Below are 17,018 nucleotides of genomic sequence, written 5' to 3' on the forward strand. Positions count from 1 at the left end.
GGCTGGAATTTCTGGCAGCAATTCAGAAGCCACAAAATAGATACACCTCAAAGATAAAGTAGTGTTCTAATGAGAGGGTGAAGCACCGTGGCTGACAAGGAAAGTCAAAGATAGCATAAAAGCAATTGAGAGGGCATATAATATAGCAAAAATTAGAGGGAAGGTCAAGGATTAGAGAGCTTTTAAAAACCAAATTATGGCAACTAAAAAAGTCATAAGGAGAGAAAACATGAACTATGAAGGTAAGCTAGCCAATAATATAAAGGAGAATATCAAAAGATGCTTTTTCCAGATGTAATGAATGAAAGCGAGGGGAGAGTGGATATCAGAATGCTGGAAATTTAAGCTGGAGAAGTAGTGATGAGGGATAGAGAAATGGCAGAGGAACATAATAAATATCTTGTGTTAGTCTTCACTGTGGAAGACGCTAACAGTATGACAGAAATTTGAGAGTGTCAGGGGCAGAAGTGAGTGTCATTGCAATTACTAAGGAGATGGTGCTTGGAAAGCTGAATGGTCTGAAGTCACCTGAACCAGGTAGACTATACCTCAGGGTTCTGAAGAAGGAAACTTCTGAAGAGACTGTGGGGACATTAATAGTGATCCTTCAAGAATCACTAAACTCTGGAATGCCTCCGGAGGACTGGGACATTGCAAATGTCAGTCCATTCTGTAAGAAAGGACGGAAGCAAAAGAAAGGAAATTATAGGCCAATTAACTGACTTCAAAGGTTGGGAAGATGTTGGAGTCCATTGTTAAAGATAAGATTTCAGTGTACTTGGAGACACATGGTAAGATAAGCCAAAGTCATCATGGTTTCCTTAAGGGGAAGTCTTGCCTGACTAATTTGTTGGAATTCTTTGAGGAAATAACAGGCAGGATAGACAAAGGAGAGTCAGTGGACATTATTTACTTGGATTTTGACAAAGTGCCGCATATGAGGCTGCTTATAAATGGGGAAATGATTCAGAAATCAGGTGTGCAAAGTGATCTGGGAGTCTTCGTGCAGGATTCCCGAAAGGCTAACTTTCAGATCGAGTTGGTGGTAAGAAAAGCAAATGAAAAGTTAGTATTAATTCTGCAAGAACAAGAATACAATATAAAGGATGTAATGCTGAGGCTTTATAAGGCATTGGTCAGACTGCACTGGGAGTGTTGTGAGCAGTTTTGGGCCCCTCATCTAAGAAAAGATATGTTGGCATTGGAGAGGGTGCAGTGGAGGTTCACGAGAATGATTCCAATTTACAGTAATTGGAGTTTAGAAGAATGAGAGGGAACTCATTGAAACCTATCAATATGGAAAGGCCCAGATAGAATGAGTGTGTAAAGGATTTTTCCTACAGTGTATGAGCCTAGGATCAAAGAGCACAGCCTCAGAATACAAGGATGTCCCTTTAGAACAGAAATAAAGGAGACTTTTTTTTAAAAAAAAGTCCAGTGGGAGGTGGATGTGTGGAATTCATTACCACAAATGGCTGTGGAGGCTGTCATTGGGCATATTTAAAACTGAGGTCGACAGATTAGTAAGGGCATCAAAGGTTATGGGGAGAAGACAGAAGAATAGGTTTGAGAGGGATAATAAATCAGTCATGATGTACGGTAATTCCAGAGCAGACTTGATTGTCTTAACGGTGTAGTTCTGCTGTTTTATTTTATGGCCTTGTGACATGACCAAAGTAAGGCAAAGAATTCATTGCCACACTTTATTGGAACCTTAAACAATTTGATTCAGATAAAATGCAAATGCCTCGATGGAAACAAACCAAATGCTTGAATAGCTTTAGTGTCATTTTTGTGTTCATACAGTTTCAGCAAAGGCCCAACAGAATGATTTGGTCTTCAAGTGGTAGGAAAAATCTATGGATAATGGGCTAATGGAGTAATCCTATGGGTAGGAGATCCCTCCTGTTCTCTCTGTGATTTTATGATCTCAGACTGATCCTTCTATGTAGTGCTGTTAGTTGTTTGAAAAAGCTGATGAGGACAAAGTACAAGATAGGGTCCAATATATCATAGGGAACAGATGGAAGCCTTCACTTCGGTGCTTTGAAAGAGATTTAAGCATTTCGTGATACAAAAATAAACAAGGAAGGATGGATTTATCCAAGTGGAACCAAAATGGGACATTTTCCTCAGCAGCTGCTGATCTCAGGATTATTTCTGGTTCATGTCTTCCCCCCCCCCCCGGCTGACAGTTTCTGCTTAACCTGCACATGAGAACAGTTACCTGTTTCCAAACAGCCCACAGTGAAGATTGTTAAGCTTTTCAGTATCGCAATAGTAAAATCGAGAAAGTACACTAACTGGTACATTTTAAAATGAAAACAGCTACTTGTCAGAGGAATTCACAAAAGATAAGGAAGCATTTGTGGGGAGAGAAACAAAATTAATGTTTCAGGCTGATGACCTTCCAACAGATCTAGATCTAATTTCAATGAAAGGATGCTGCCTGGAATATTAACATATTCTCTTTCTACAGAAGCCACCTGGTCTATTGAGTATTTCCAGCATTTTCTTCTTTATTTCAGATTGCTAACATCTACCCCATTGTGATTTTTATTTGCTTACCTACCGGTTGTAGACTGGAATTACTATGACAAGCATATTATATAGCTCTGTGAATACTGTTCACCATTTTGAATTTCATTTGCAAGTTTCTGTTGCCAGTAATACAGAAATTCTTCATTTTTATAATAAAATATTTCTATCTTTTTTGTCACTATCCTTTCTCCCAGTTCCTCACACAGTTTGAAAACCACCTCTCAGAACAAACTAGAGCAAGACTACTGTACCATTAGCAAGCAGTGCATCTCCAGTGGTAGCATAGTGGTTAGCATAATGCTATGATAGTGCCAGCAACCTGGATTCAATTCTCGCCACTGTCTGTGTAGAGTTTGAATTTTCTCTCCGTGACTGGGGAGGTTTCCTCCCACATGCCAAAGATATGTGGTTTAGTAGGTTAATTGATCACATGGGCGTAAGTGGACAGGACGAGTTTGTTGGGCTGGAAGGACCTGTTACCTTACTGTATTTCTAATCATGATCAGTATCAAGAGAACTGATTAAGTGTGTACAATGGAAATGAGCTGCTGACTTCCTGATGACTATAATTCTAATGACATTGTATTGCCTTTAATTAACTTTGAGTGCCCTGATACTATAAGCATATGAGCATCTTTGCTGTTGATACTGTTAATCCACAAGAGGTTAATTTAACATATTTAAAAGTCTGATTTCAGCCATTTGCTCTACTGTGTCAAAATCTAAACTTTCTTGGACTGGATTCATCAATCTATGAGGTCTCGAGGAGTTCTGCATTATCAGAAGTTGTTCAAGTGCACAATTTAGATCCTATAACAGCATCCAAAATGGATAGAATGCCTGTAATGTGCTGGCCAAAGTTACTCCCTTAAACTGAAATGAAAGAACAGATTAACTGGTCATTCATTTAATTTATATTTGTGGGATCTTCCTACCTACTAGTCAAAAGAACCCTTGCTCAAAGAGGGTGTTTTTGTGAGTTTGAAAGTTTTATGCTGATCTTGCTAAATGTTATTTAATTACAGGTATTGTCCTTCGGCAGTACAATGCATTCTAAAGATTTTTACTAATGTTAGAAGTAGAATCTGTTGATGACCATATAGTTGTCTCAATAATCAATGAACCAAAAGGAAAATCATAGGTGAAGTCTTACCTTAAATCAGTTCAAACAATACCAATAAATTCTTTCTAGCTACCAAGGTATTTTAAAATAATAGTTTTAAAGTCACAGCAATCCTCTGACAACTTTCACAAGTTTGTGATCCAAGGTATACTTCACACTCTCAGTGTAGGTGATGTAGGTGTGTGGAACATCTGATATCTTTTTATTTGGTCCAGTGACTTCAATCACATCACCTCCTTTCCCAAGTTCATCATACCCAACTTCGCTATGCATTAGAAAGATTGAAAAAAGTAACTTTGCCAGTAGAAGTGCTGTATACAAAGCATTACCTTTCCACTTCTCTGCGCATTTCCTCACGCTTTTTCCTGCGTTCCTCCCTACGGCGTTCAAACTCATCCATATCCATGGCTTAAGGGGAAATGTTCTGCTCTGCCTTGGTATAAATCTGAAAATAATAAGGGTAATAATTACAACACTCAGTAAGTGTCAGATGCATATACAAACATCAACAAGATTAAATGTACTCATTATACTGTTTACCACATCAGGTGTCCCAGGGTAACAAGGGTTTCCCTTTGGTTTGGTGAATCAGGACTAAGTGAAACTGCTCATGCATATTGGCACCATTTAAAGATGTTAAATTAATTAAGAAAGATTTTTGTTAAACATTAGAAGCTTAGTTAAATTGCCTGGCTCTGAGAATTGTCACTGTCGAATGAATTGCAATAATGCAAACAGCAGGGCCATAGCCTGCAAATATAAAGCAGTCAATTTCTCTCTTAATCTCTCACCATTTCAAATATTCTGTCAAGCTGAACTTGCATTGTAAAGTGTTTAAATGAAAATTCTAGTATTACATGCTAGAAGCATTTTATGAGAGATCTGCTTTACCAGTAATGAATGTCTCCAGTTGAACAAGCTAATGAGAAGTAGAAGAAAACACATGTAGCATCACTGGAACCACCCAGAAATCTTCCGTGAATTAGATTTTCAGATAGCAGGAAAGAAATGTCTGCCCAGTCCCTGCAGTTTAATCAAACCGTTCCTTTTCCTGATATCTATTAGTCCTTTAAGTAGTACCGCGTAGTGATGAACACTGCCGAAAGTGTTCCAGCCCTGTGAGACAGTCCTTTTTCATACAGTGAAATCCACAGAGCCCACAACTAGAAAAGGGAAAGCTGGCTTCTCTTTCTGCTGCAGCCTTGTTTACAGAGCTGTCAGTGGTTAGCGAAACTCTGAAGGGAATCTGACATTTAAGGCCAACTCTTAGATTGTTTCCTGTGCAGTGCTGGAGGCCTCCACTTCCTTTGGAATCCCAGCTTTGGCTGTTCAGCAAGAACTGAAAATATTTTGTAAAGCCTGTGCAGACAGGGGCTGCCTGGATTCTGCAGCAAAGGCTGCCTGGGGTCAGCCCAGCTTGGCTTCAAGAACATGCTTTTGGTCGTGTCTCTTGTCAGAAGATTGAGAAGAGTTGCTATAAATATGTAGCAAGGGAGATATTTCCCTGAGGTCACTTAAAACTAGACATACATCCATTTTTTGAGCAGTGAAACAAATATTAATTAATGGAATGTTCGTTTGTCTGTTTGGACTTTGTTAATTCAAAGAGATTACAAATAAAGAATTTGCTTTTACATAGTATCCATTATATCCAGTTTAGGTTATCCATCTGTACAGAGTCTTATTACGCTCTAGTAAAGAAGTACAGCAAGCTCCCACAAACATCAATGTGATAATGAGGTGATCGGCTTAACTAAGATGATCACTTAACTAAGGGGCAGCACAGTAGCATAGCGGTTAGAGTAATGCTAATACAGCACCAGTGACTACCGATTGGGGTTCAATATTTGTCGATCTCTGCAAGGAGTTTGTACGACCTTCCCATGACCACTTGAGTTTCCCCAGATGCTTCGATTTCCTCCCACAGTCCAAAGACGTATGGGCTAGTACATTGTGGGCATGCTGCGTTAGCACTAGAATATTGGCGTGCTGTCTAGCACATCCTCATTGATGCAAAGAGTGCATTTCACTGTATGCTGTGATGTACATGAGACAAATGGAGTAAATCTATAAAGAAGAGGAAGAAAGCCCTTAACTCCAAGTGGAGTCATTGGGATGCCGTTGTGACGGTGGTTTTCTTTTTAGCAGGATTTCTTATTTTTACAAGGTTGCTAGCTCAACACTCAACCCAGCACGGATGGAAAGCATGCAAGGGGGCCGGCTGGATTCGAACTCGGGAGCCTTCGCTCCGAAGTCCGGCACTGATGCCACTATGCCACCAGCTGGCTAATCTATAAAGCTAAAGACAACTAAAGTTACTTTATTTGTGGCTGAGGAGCAAATATTGTCAGGAACATCAGAAACCCTGTGGCCTTCCTTTGAATAATACCAATGGATTGTTTTATGTATATCCCTGGAAGCAGAAGGGCTTGGTTTAGAGTCATCTCTGACAGTGTTGCACAACTTCAGTACTACCCAGGACTGAGCGTTTGGGACCCTGTGGAAACTGAACCACAGTGTTTATTATTCAGTTTTGCAACCTGAGCATCTCTGCAGGGGCAGCATTTATTGCACAGCCAGAATGGCCTTTCGCAAAGTGGTGGTAAGCCACCTTCTTGAATTTTTGTAGTCCTTCTGGTGAAGATACTCCCACAGTGCAACTTAGAGATAGACCCAGTGACAAAGAAGAAAAAAAAGCAATGCATTTCCAAAGCAGGTTGTCGTGAGTTGACAGTGTCCTGCAAGAGATGATGCTCCAAAAATGCCACAGGTAACACTGTACTCCTGAGTTTGGCCATCTTTGTTCAGGTGAGTACTATTTTTATGTACATAGAGAAGTTACATTATATATTTATTACCCCTGTCAATGCACCTCACTGTAAAACAATTTAAATCACCTTTTCATAATGTTGTAGATGCATGCTGGGCTGGCATTGATATATTTATGCACATTTTACTCCAAGGATATATGGTGTATTGGAAAGAGAGGTTAGTAGGCAGAGGGGGTGGTGTGGCCCTGTGTATAAGAAATAATATTAAATCATTAGAAAGGGATGACATAGGATGGGAGGGTGGAGAGTCTCTATGGGTTGAGTTAAGAAATGACAAGGGTGAAAGGACCCTAATGGCAGTTGTATACCAGACTCCAAACAGCAGCCGGGATGTGGATTACAAATGACAGCAGGAGATAGAAAAGGTGTGTCAGAAGGGCAATGTCATGATAATCGTTGGGGATTTTAACATGAAAGTGGATTGGGTATACTAGGCCAGTACTGGACCTTGAGAGACAATTTGTATAATGTCAAGGGATGGCTTTTTAGAACAGCTTGTTGTTGAGCCCCCGAGGGGATCAGCTGTGGTCGATTTGGTGTTGTGCAATGATTCGGAGCTGATAAGAGAGCTTAAAGTTAAGGAACTCTTAGGGAACAGTGATCGCAATATGAGCAAGTTCACTTGGAAACTTGAGAAGGAGAAACTAAATTACTATGTGTCTGTAGTTCAGTGGAAAAAAGGAAATTATAATGGATGAGAGGGGAGCTGGCCAAAGTTGACTAGAAAGGGACATCAGCAGGAAAGGCAGCTGAGCAGCAATTGCTGGAGTTTCTGTGAAAAATGTGGGCAGTGCAAGACAGATATATTCCAAATAAGAAGAAATTTTCGAATGGAAGAAGGACACTACTGTGGATAACAAGTGAATTCAGAGCCAAAGTAAAAGCAAAATAGTGGGCATACAAGGAAGCCAAAGATAGTGAGAAGACAGAGGATTGGAAAGTTTTAAAAAACTTGCAGAAAGAAACTAGGAAGGTCATTAGGAAGGAAAAGATGAATTATGAAAGTAAGCTGGCGATTAATAGCAAAGAAGTTACTAAAACCTTTTTTAAGTATATAAAGGGTAAAAGAGTTGAGGGTAAATATAGCACCAATAGAAAATGATGCTGGAGACATTGTAATGAGAGATGCAGAGATGGCAGAGGTACTGAATTTGTATTTTGCATTGTCTTCACAGTGGAAGACATCTGCAGTATATCGGACATTCAAGAATGTCAGGAAAGTGAAGAATGTGCAGTGAAAATTAAAACTGAGAAGGTGCTCAGGAAGCTTAATGGTCTGAGGGTTGATAAATCTCCTGGACTTGATGGAATACACCCTCACATTCTGAAGGAAGTATCTGCAGAGATTGCAAAGGCATTAACAATGATCTTTCAAGAATCGATAGATACTGGCATTGTACCGGATAACTGGAAAATTGCAAGTGTTACTCCGTTATTTAAGAAGGATGGGAGGCAGCAGAAAGGAAACTATAGACCTGTTAGCCTGACATCAGTGGTTGGGAAGTTGTTGGAATCAATTGTTAGGGATAAGATTACGGAGTACCTGGAGGCACAAGACAAGATAGGCCAAAGCCAGCATGGTTTCCTGAAGGAAAATCCTGCCTGACTAACCTACTGCAATTTTTTGAGGAAATTACAAGCAGGATAGTTAGAGATGCAGTTAATGTGGTGTACTTGGATTTTCAGAGGGCCTTTGACAAGGTACTACACAAGGCTGCCTAGCAAGGTAAGAGCCCTGGAATGATAGGGAAGTTACTGGCATGGATGGAGCATTGATTGATTGGCAGAAAACAGAATGAAGGGAATGAAGGGATGAAGGGATCCTATTCTAGCTGACTGCCAGCGCAGTTCCACAGGGGTCAGTGTTGGGACCGTTGCTTTTACGATGTATGTCAATGATCTGGACTGTGGGATTAATGGAATTGTGGCTAAATTTGCCGATGATACAAAGATAGGTGGAGGAGCAGGTAGTGTTGAGGAAACAGAGAGCCTGCAGAGTGACTTGGATAGTTTAGGAGAAAGAGCAAAGAAGTGGCAAATGAAATACAATGTTGGAAAGTGTATGGTCATGCACTTTGGTGGAAGAAATAAGTGGGCAGACTGTTATTTAGATGAGGAGGGAATTCAAAAATGCAGAGATGCAAAGGAACTTGGGAGTGCTTGTCCAGGATACCCTAAAGGTTAACCTCCAGGTTGAGTCAGTTGTGAAGGTGGTGAATGCAATGTTGACATTCATTTCTAGAGGTATAGAATATAAGAGCAGGAATGTGATGTTGAGGCTCTATAAGGCAATGTGAGACCACATGGAATACTGTGTGCAGTTTTGGGCTCCTTATTTTAGAAAGGATATACTGACATTGGAGAGGGTTCAGATAAGATTCACGAGAATGATTCCAAGAATGAAAGGGTTACTATGTGAGGAACATCTGGCATCTCTTGGACTGTATTCCCTGGAGTTCAGGAGAATGAGGGGAGATCTCAGAAACATTCCAAATGTTAAAAGGCCTGAACAAATTAGATGTGGCAAAGTTATTTCCCATGGTAGGGGAGTCTAGGACAGGAGACCACGACTTCAGGATTGAAGGAAGTCCATTTAGAACAGAGATGTGGAGAAATTACTTTAGTCAGAGGGTGGTAAATCTGTGGAATTTGTTGCCTCGAGTGAGACCAAGTCATTGGTTGTATTTAAGGCAGAGATAGATAGGTTCTTGATTAGCTAGGGCTCAAAAGGTATAGGGAGAAGCAGGGGAGAGGGGATGACTGGAAGAATTGGAGCAGCCCATGATTGAATGGGGGAAGCAGACTCAATGGGCTGAATGGCCTGCTTCTGTTCTTCTAACTTATGTTCTGTACATTATCCTCTAACTTTACTTTTAGGTAATTCTTTACAATTGTTGAATAGCATTCTTTGTTGCATGTCACGTCTTGACCAACACACCACAGCAAATTCCTAATAAATGAAAATGTACAGTATATGGTGAATAAAGTTGATCCTTAATGTTCATTATTCTGCTTGAGCAATTCATGTATATCTAAGATGCCAGACACTATTTAATTCCTGTTCTCAATAATTTTCATATGCTTCAAAATGATGATACTAATTGAGCTTTAAGTGCCAATACATTTGGGAAATGGAAGAGGGATTAGTCAGAGATTTACACTCCTTCTCTAAGTTCTCAATATCCCTCTGAGGCTACCTAGGCATCTTCCTCTGGGGCAGTGAAACACAGCTCTATTGTTTTCATGTGAGTTGGTCTCTATCCCTCTACAGTCACACAATATCCTGATTCAAATATTTGGTTTTCATCATCATTATGGACATGGAGGCATGGGCATAGAAGGATATCGATGCAGAAGATAGATCGAATCACCATGAAATGACTCTCGCAATATTAATTGCAATCTCCTTGCTATGGAAAGGAAATAAACAGTATAAATCTTACATTGGTTGGAGAGGGGATTGAAATAGGTCAGTCACTGATGCTTCTAGAAATGTAGAGAAACCGGGAAACTGAAGAGAATGGAAATTCCTTCAGAAATCCATTTGAGTTGAGTGAAGAAATGTTTAGGGGAGACATCAGAGACAATTGTTTTTTCTAAAAAAAAACACAGAATGTGGTATGTGCCTAGAACGCACAGTGGGGCTGGTGGTAGAGGCTGATAATACAGGGACATTTAAGAGACTCTTAAAACAAATTCTTCCCTCCGCCATCATACTTCTGAACAGACAATGAGCCCATGAACACTACCCTCAGTATTTTTCCCTCTCTTTTTGCACTACTTATTTAAATATTTTATTAATACTTATTGTAATTTATAGTTTTTATAATGTATTACAATTTACTGCTGCTGCAAAACAACAAAATTGATACATATGCCAGTGATGTTACAACTAATTCTGATAGGCACATGGTTGTAACAAAAAAGAGTTATGGGCTGTGTAGGTGGGTAGGGTTAGGTTGAGCAGGTCACAGAGCAGGTTTATGTATGTCAGTACAACATTGTGGATTGTGCTAGACTGTTGAATGTTCTGTGTTCTCTTGAATAGTCTGATGGTGAAAGGCAGAATTCCTGTGAATATCGAGAGGTCAATAACTTCAGGGCTGAACAAAGGAAGTTAGGAGCTAGAGCAAGGGGGAGTATGAAAGTTGTGACACACTTCATGGTGATTTAAATTTAATAAAAATTGGGTAGGGAGGCAATAGAGAAAGTGCAAAATATGGGCTGGGTGAATGAAGGTGAAAAAAAAGACAAGTGCAGAGAAGAGTAGGTGAGAAGGTGAGAAGGTAAAGTAGTTCCTGTGAATTACAGTTGAATTAAAATTTACAGGCACAGAGAGTTATTTATTTGTAGTGGAGCACCACACCCTGCCATCAAAATTTATTGCAAAGTCGAGAGAAAACAAATGGAATGGGTCTTCCTCATGTTCAAACTGAAAATGGGATTTCAGTGAAGGAAGTGCCTGGTGCTTTTATAACCTCTCCAGGTAAATCTTTAGCTATGACTCAGAACTGACCATGGAAAAATATCAAACTATACAGACTAAAATGGTCAAGAATGACCAGGAATGGCCACATCATTCATCCACTACACATTTACCTGTATCAATGCTTGGAGTAATACAATATGGAAACAGTCCCTGGTGACCAAGGTGTCCGCCTGAACTAGCTCCATATCCCTCGAAACTTCTTTGATCCAGGTACCTCTCTTAAATGTTCTAAATGTACCTGCCTCTATCACTACCACTTAGTAGCTTGTTCCATATACCCACTAGCCTCTCCTTTCCTCTCTCATTTTAACCCATGGCCTCTAGCTTTAGATTCCACTATGCTGAGAAAAAGAACTTATCCTTGCCCTTCCTAATTTGATAAATCTCTGTAGAAAGGCAGTTCAGGGTATTTGTACAATGTCTAATTTACTATTCACTGCTGCAGTATCATCATAAGAATCTAAAAAGACAGTACGAGCACCACGTTCACATCTCTTCAGTGCTTTACGGTTTCAGATTCCTTGAGTCCTACTTCCTAGGAAACCAATAAAATATTTCCCAAACATCCATAAAAAGTAATGTCAGTTTGGAATTGCAAGAGATCATTAAAGAGCCAATGTAGAAAATGTATTTGCTATACGAGTAATTCCTGATCCTGCTTTACGCAGACACTGGGAGCAGTCTCTCCAACAAGCTACATTCCAAAGTACTGGCAAGCTACATTTCATGACTATTAAAATTCACTAGAAGGTATCAGATTTAAATATAGTATTTAAGTTGTCTCCTAACCTTGTCTAATCAAAATGAAAGGTGAATTTGTTTTCTTACTTACTTTTACTTGGTACAAATCAACTCTTTTGTTACTCCACTCAATCTCAAAATTCGTTACTACCTGCCATCCTCTTCATTTGGCCATATTATAAAATAAAGTCAACCTTTCTCACTTCCCACTGATGCTGACTGATCTGCTACACATTTTAAATGCATTGAACTCAAATATAGGAGTGTTTTATAAAACTGACCAATAAAACAATAAACCGATAATAATAAGCAGGAAAAGAGAACATCAGTCATCAGGTTTTAAGAAGAATTCATTCAAGAACAGCATCTACTTTCCTTTCTAAATATATAGTGCCAGGCAAGGACAGCAGGTGGAAGTGATATGTACTCATATTTATATAACATCAAAACACTGGATTGGAACAAGTGTCACAAATGCGAGCACACATAGACTGATGGAGGCATCAGTGACCTTCAGGTTGTCTCGTATTTAGTGGGTTTAAATGGCTGGTTTTAATCTAATAATCTGGGATCACTGAATTAATCATAAACTCAAGAGGTTCTGCAGATGCTGGAAATCCAGAGTAACACACACAAAAAATGCCAAGCCATCAAACTTTGACTCTTTACCCCTTTCCATAGATGTTGCCTAACCTGCGGAGTCCTCCAGCATTTAGAGTATATTTCATGAAATTAATCAAAGCTTCCAGTCAAGAAGGCATCGAGCTGCAGTCTCTGTTGAGGTTGCGCCTCTGATTTAGTTGCTTTTAAAAGTTTTTTTTTAAGGCTCGTAGGGATGGGTTTTGGGGATAGGGAGGGACAGTAGGGGCCATTTGTTGTTATCAGCAATTCCTACTGAGAGTGAAGTTCAAAGGTCGATCGGAAGTCTGAAAGTTGAGATCAGAGCCCTGACTCAGCACGTCCTCTCGGGATGTTAAAGGCCCAGTGTCTGCAAGTCTGCTGGAGTCTGATGGCCTGTCCTGCCTGGGTTTAGAGAGCTGTGTACGTTGGTGGGATGGAGGGAGGAAGAAGGCATGTGTTGCAGTTGTTGCTTTGGAAATTCTCTCTCCTCCCCCTTCCAAATATATTCAGAAGATATAAAAGCTTAAAAATATGCACCACTGGGTTCAAGAACAGCCATTATAAGACTCTTGAGTGAATCTCCCATTTGACCTCACCCTCTACCTCACCATGGCCCTCTCATACTATTGTCTACCTGCATTCTACTGTCTCTGTGTCTTTAACTCTATCACTATAATCCGCATTCTGTTATGCTTTTCCCTTGCACTACCTCAATGTACTTACGTTTTGAAATGATCTGTGTGGATGGCTTGCAAAAGTTTTTTTTATTATTATTGCCACATATACAAAATGCAAATTCCAGTTCCAATTAATAGTCAAGGAGAACTGCCACAGGTGAGGCATGGGTAAATTAGTCATGATCATAATGAATGTCAGGACAAGCTTGAGGGTCCAAATGGCCTACTTCTGCTCCTATTTTTTCCCCTGTGTCCTTGAGCTAAGATGCGATTAAGCAATGGGAGGAATCTCCTTCTGGACATTTAACTACTTGTAGGTAAGTTTCTTCATGCAGTTTTGTTGCAAATCTAATGTACATATTTATCTCCATTATCTACAAAGCTACATTGCCATGCTTTCTAGTGTAGTTCCAGATTACTATGGTCAGCCAGGAATATTATGCCAAGTACCCCATTTCCTCAAAAACATGGGACATCAGCACTTTCACAAGGGCTCCTTTACCAAAACCTATTGTATGTTGCCACAACTGCAATCTTAGGGCAAGGACTGCTTTGTCAGTGAATCTCAAGAGGAAATTGGCAATAAGATTTCTACATGAATCTTATTGGAACTGGAGCTAGAAATGTTACAATACTTCATACTTTGAAACCAACTATTAGATAAGGTAGATAAATCCAGTGACACTTATTTCCAAACACTGAATTTCGTTCTCTCTTGCCAGCAAGTGGAGAGGTACTGGGATTGGCTAATACTGCAGACTTCCTTATGGTGGAAGAAGCCATTAATTGCAAGCATATTCTTTTATGGACGAGGCATGTCAACTCTGAAATCTTTTTCATGTTCAGTAAAGGACAATTTCTTAATATCTTACTGCTACATGGTATATAATATGAATGACTTGAATTGTCATATTGTCTCGTCTTACTGAATTAAGTACATATTGCTGTCATCATCATTACGTGCTGTGTCATATGACGTGGACAGTCATAGTCTCATGAGCATGGTTGTTCTTGACAAATTTTTCTACTGAAGTGGTTTGCCATTGCCCTCTTCTCATCAGTGTTCTTACAAGACAGGTAAGCCCAGCCATAATCAATCCTCCTCAGAGACTGTCTGCTTGACGTCAGTGGTCGCATAACCAGAACGTGTGATATGCACCAGATGCTTATACGACCATCTACCACCTGCTCTACTGGCTTCACATGAACACGGCTGGGGGGAGGGGAAGTGGGTGCTACCCCTTGTTCAAGGTGACCTGCAGGCTAGTGAAGGGAAGGAGCACCTTTGGTATCTCCACCCCACCACCAAAATGCGTATTGTTGTATATTCTGAATTAGTTGAATATTGTTGCAGCAATAAAAACAAATAGCATTACTGTATGATGCTTGGAAGAGGTTTAATCTAAAGGAAGTCAAAAGATTGTAAAACTCACTGCAGTCCAAGTGGAGACATCCATGAATTACAATCCTAAAGATTGCTCTTCTGATTTCACTAAAGGTGTGAATTTCACAGAAGATGATTGTCAATTTTGAGGTAGAATCACTATTGTATGGTAGCAAATGCAGTATCCAATATACATAGCAAGATCTCAAGAGTGTCAAGATAACAATAAAAATGTTATCTGTTTCGCTAATATTTGTTGAGGATTAAACAGTGGTTAGGATATTCAATGGAGTAGACAAGGTCTCAGTTTAGCAACAGTGATACAGCCCTGAGATTAATTTTTTTTGTGGGCATTAGCAACCTAATGACCACAGTGTTAGTGATGCAGGCGGTTAGTTCTTCTCTAAGAACTCTCTGGAGAGGAATTGAATCCATAATTTTCTGCATCAGAAAGCAAACACGTTGCCAATTGGATAGCATTGGAACACATTATGTATGGTTATGATTCTTTTAAATGATTGATGAGTGAAAAAAAAATCACAGAATTATGATATAACTGCATTTAGGTCTGAAAGAAAAATCTCACTTGTTACTGGGTAAAATTAAATTGCGTTGTATATAGAAAAATAGAGTGTTATTTTCTCTTTTGATTATAAAGCATTGTTAATTAATGTATTTTAAAATATGATCTTTGCCTCAGATAGTAGCAAAGTGAGATCTTAATATTTGAATATACTTATCTCATGAGTTCATAAGGCAATAAAAAAGAAACTTGTTATTTTGTTGGCCAACAACTTGCAGTACTTATTCACTATATATTTATGACTGTGAAGCTAAGCACAACTCCAATGTCATGTTCAAGTTCACTGACAACACCACTGTCGTTGGATGAATCAAAAGTCGTGATGAATCAGCATATAGGAGGATGACTGAAAATCTGGCTGAGTGGTGCCACAACAACAGCAACCTTTTACTCAATGCTAGCAAGACCAAGGAGCTGGTTATTGACTTCAGGAGGAGGAAACCAGATGTCCGTGAGCCAGTCCTCATCGGGCAATCAGAGGTGGAGAGGGTCAGCAACTTTAAACTCCTCACTGTTATCATTTCAAAGGACCTGCCATGGGGAAGTGTAATTACAAAGAAAGTTTGACAGAGCCTCTACTTCCTTAGACATTTGTGAAGATTCAGCATGATATGCAAAACTTTGACAAACTTCTATACCTGCATTGTGGAGGGTATAATGACTGGCTACATCACAGCCTGGTATGGAAGAACCAAGCTACTTGAACAGTTCTTCATCTGAAGTTCTTGATATCATTCATTCATTGTGTATTTATTTGTTCATTTGTACATGTGGTTTGTTGTCTTTTGCACTCTGGATGCCAGCCCCGTTGGGTGCAGTCTTCATTGATTCTTTATGATTATTGGATTTACTGCATATGCCCACAAAAATTAATCTCAGGCTTGTATCTGGTGATATATATGTACCTAGATAATAACTTTACTTTGAAATTTGAATTTTCCTGTAAGATTGTTGGTGAGGATAACTATAACACATGCTATTTTAGATAAGTGTCAGATTATGGAGTGCTAGAGGGCATCAGAGTGACACGTTATACTGAGAAGTTTTATGGTGAAGAGGATTAAAATGGAAGAAATTAGAATGAATTACATTAAGTTAGAATAATGGAATGATGTGCTATGGTGAAGACTATTTTTAATGAAGTAACGGTCCATGAAACCATGGATGCTACCTCACTATTTTGCACTATTGTATTTTATAGTATATTATCTGTATTGTTCTGTACTGCTGCTGTGAAACCACAAATTTCATGAGTTTTCATGAAAAATCTATGGCCATATTATCAGGAAAAAGAGTGGGACCTGGTGTGGTCTTCTGCTGCTGTAGCCCATCCACTTCAAGGTTTGATATGTTGGGTGCATATGTTGGATGTTCTTCTGCATACCACCATTATAATGCATGGATATTTGAGGTACTGTGACCTTTTTGTCAGCTTGAACCAGTCTGGCCATTCTCCTCTGACTTCTCTCATTAACAAGGAGCTTTTGCCCTCAGAAATGCCACTCACTAGATGTATTATTTCTTTCTGATTATCACACCATTCTCTGTAAAACTCTAGCAACCGCAGTGCACAAAATTCCCAGGAGATCAGCAGATGATTCAAACCATCCTGTTTGGCATTAACAATCGTTCCATGGTCAAAGTTACTTACATCTTATTTCTTCCCCATTCTGATGTATGGTCTGAACAACAACTGAAACCTCTTGACCATGCCTGCATGCTTTTATGCATTGAATTGCAGCAAGCCAACTTATTGATTGATTAGATATTTACACTAAAGAGCAGGTGTACAAATACCAAATAAATCAGTGGTAATAAACCTCATTGTGATAGAATACTGAAAAATGCCAGTAAAGACTATTAACATAGAAGAAATCTGCTAAATATATTGAAGCAAAGAGGACTAGCTGCACATCTCAGCAATTCCTTTTTATATCTGAGCTTGGACAAAACATTGACTTGGACTCCAGTGTGGAGAAAAAAGAATGGAGAAAAGAACCAGTGACTCCTTACTGGCAATACTAATGA

The 17,018-nt window shown here is 39.4% G+C and overlaps 1 protein-coding gene across 6 annotated transcripts in view; it reads right to left on the reverse strand.

Moving 5' to 3' along the window:
* Positions 1 to 17,018, reverse strand: part of LOC140738627 (uncharacterized) — a 231,818-nt gene that overhangs the window by 141,318 nt on the left and 73,482 nt on the right. For 5 of the 6 annotated variants that reach the window (XM_073066214.1, XM_073066212.1, XM_073066208.1 and 2 more), the window contains exon 2: positions 3,994 to 4,109. In XM_073066214.1, coding sequence (XP_072922315.1) covers positions 3,994 to 4,070 — 77 coding nt within the window. In that variant the 5' untranslated portion in view covers positions 4,071 to 4,109. Of the gene's footprint in view, positions 1 to 3,993; positions 4,110 to 4,555; positions 4,713 to 17,018 lie in introns of those variants that run through there. The other variant, XM_073066210.1, reaches the window with a different exon arrangement.

The sequence above is a fragment of the Hemitrygon akajei genome, chromosome 14 (assembly GCF_048418815.1).
Source record: "Hemitrygon akajei chromosome 14, sHemAka1.3, whole genome shotgun sequence".
NCBI lineage: Eukaryota > Metazoa > Chordata > Chondrichthyes > Myliobatiformes > Dasyatidae > Hemitrygon > Hemitrygon akajei.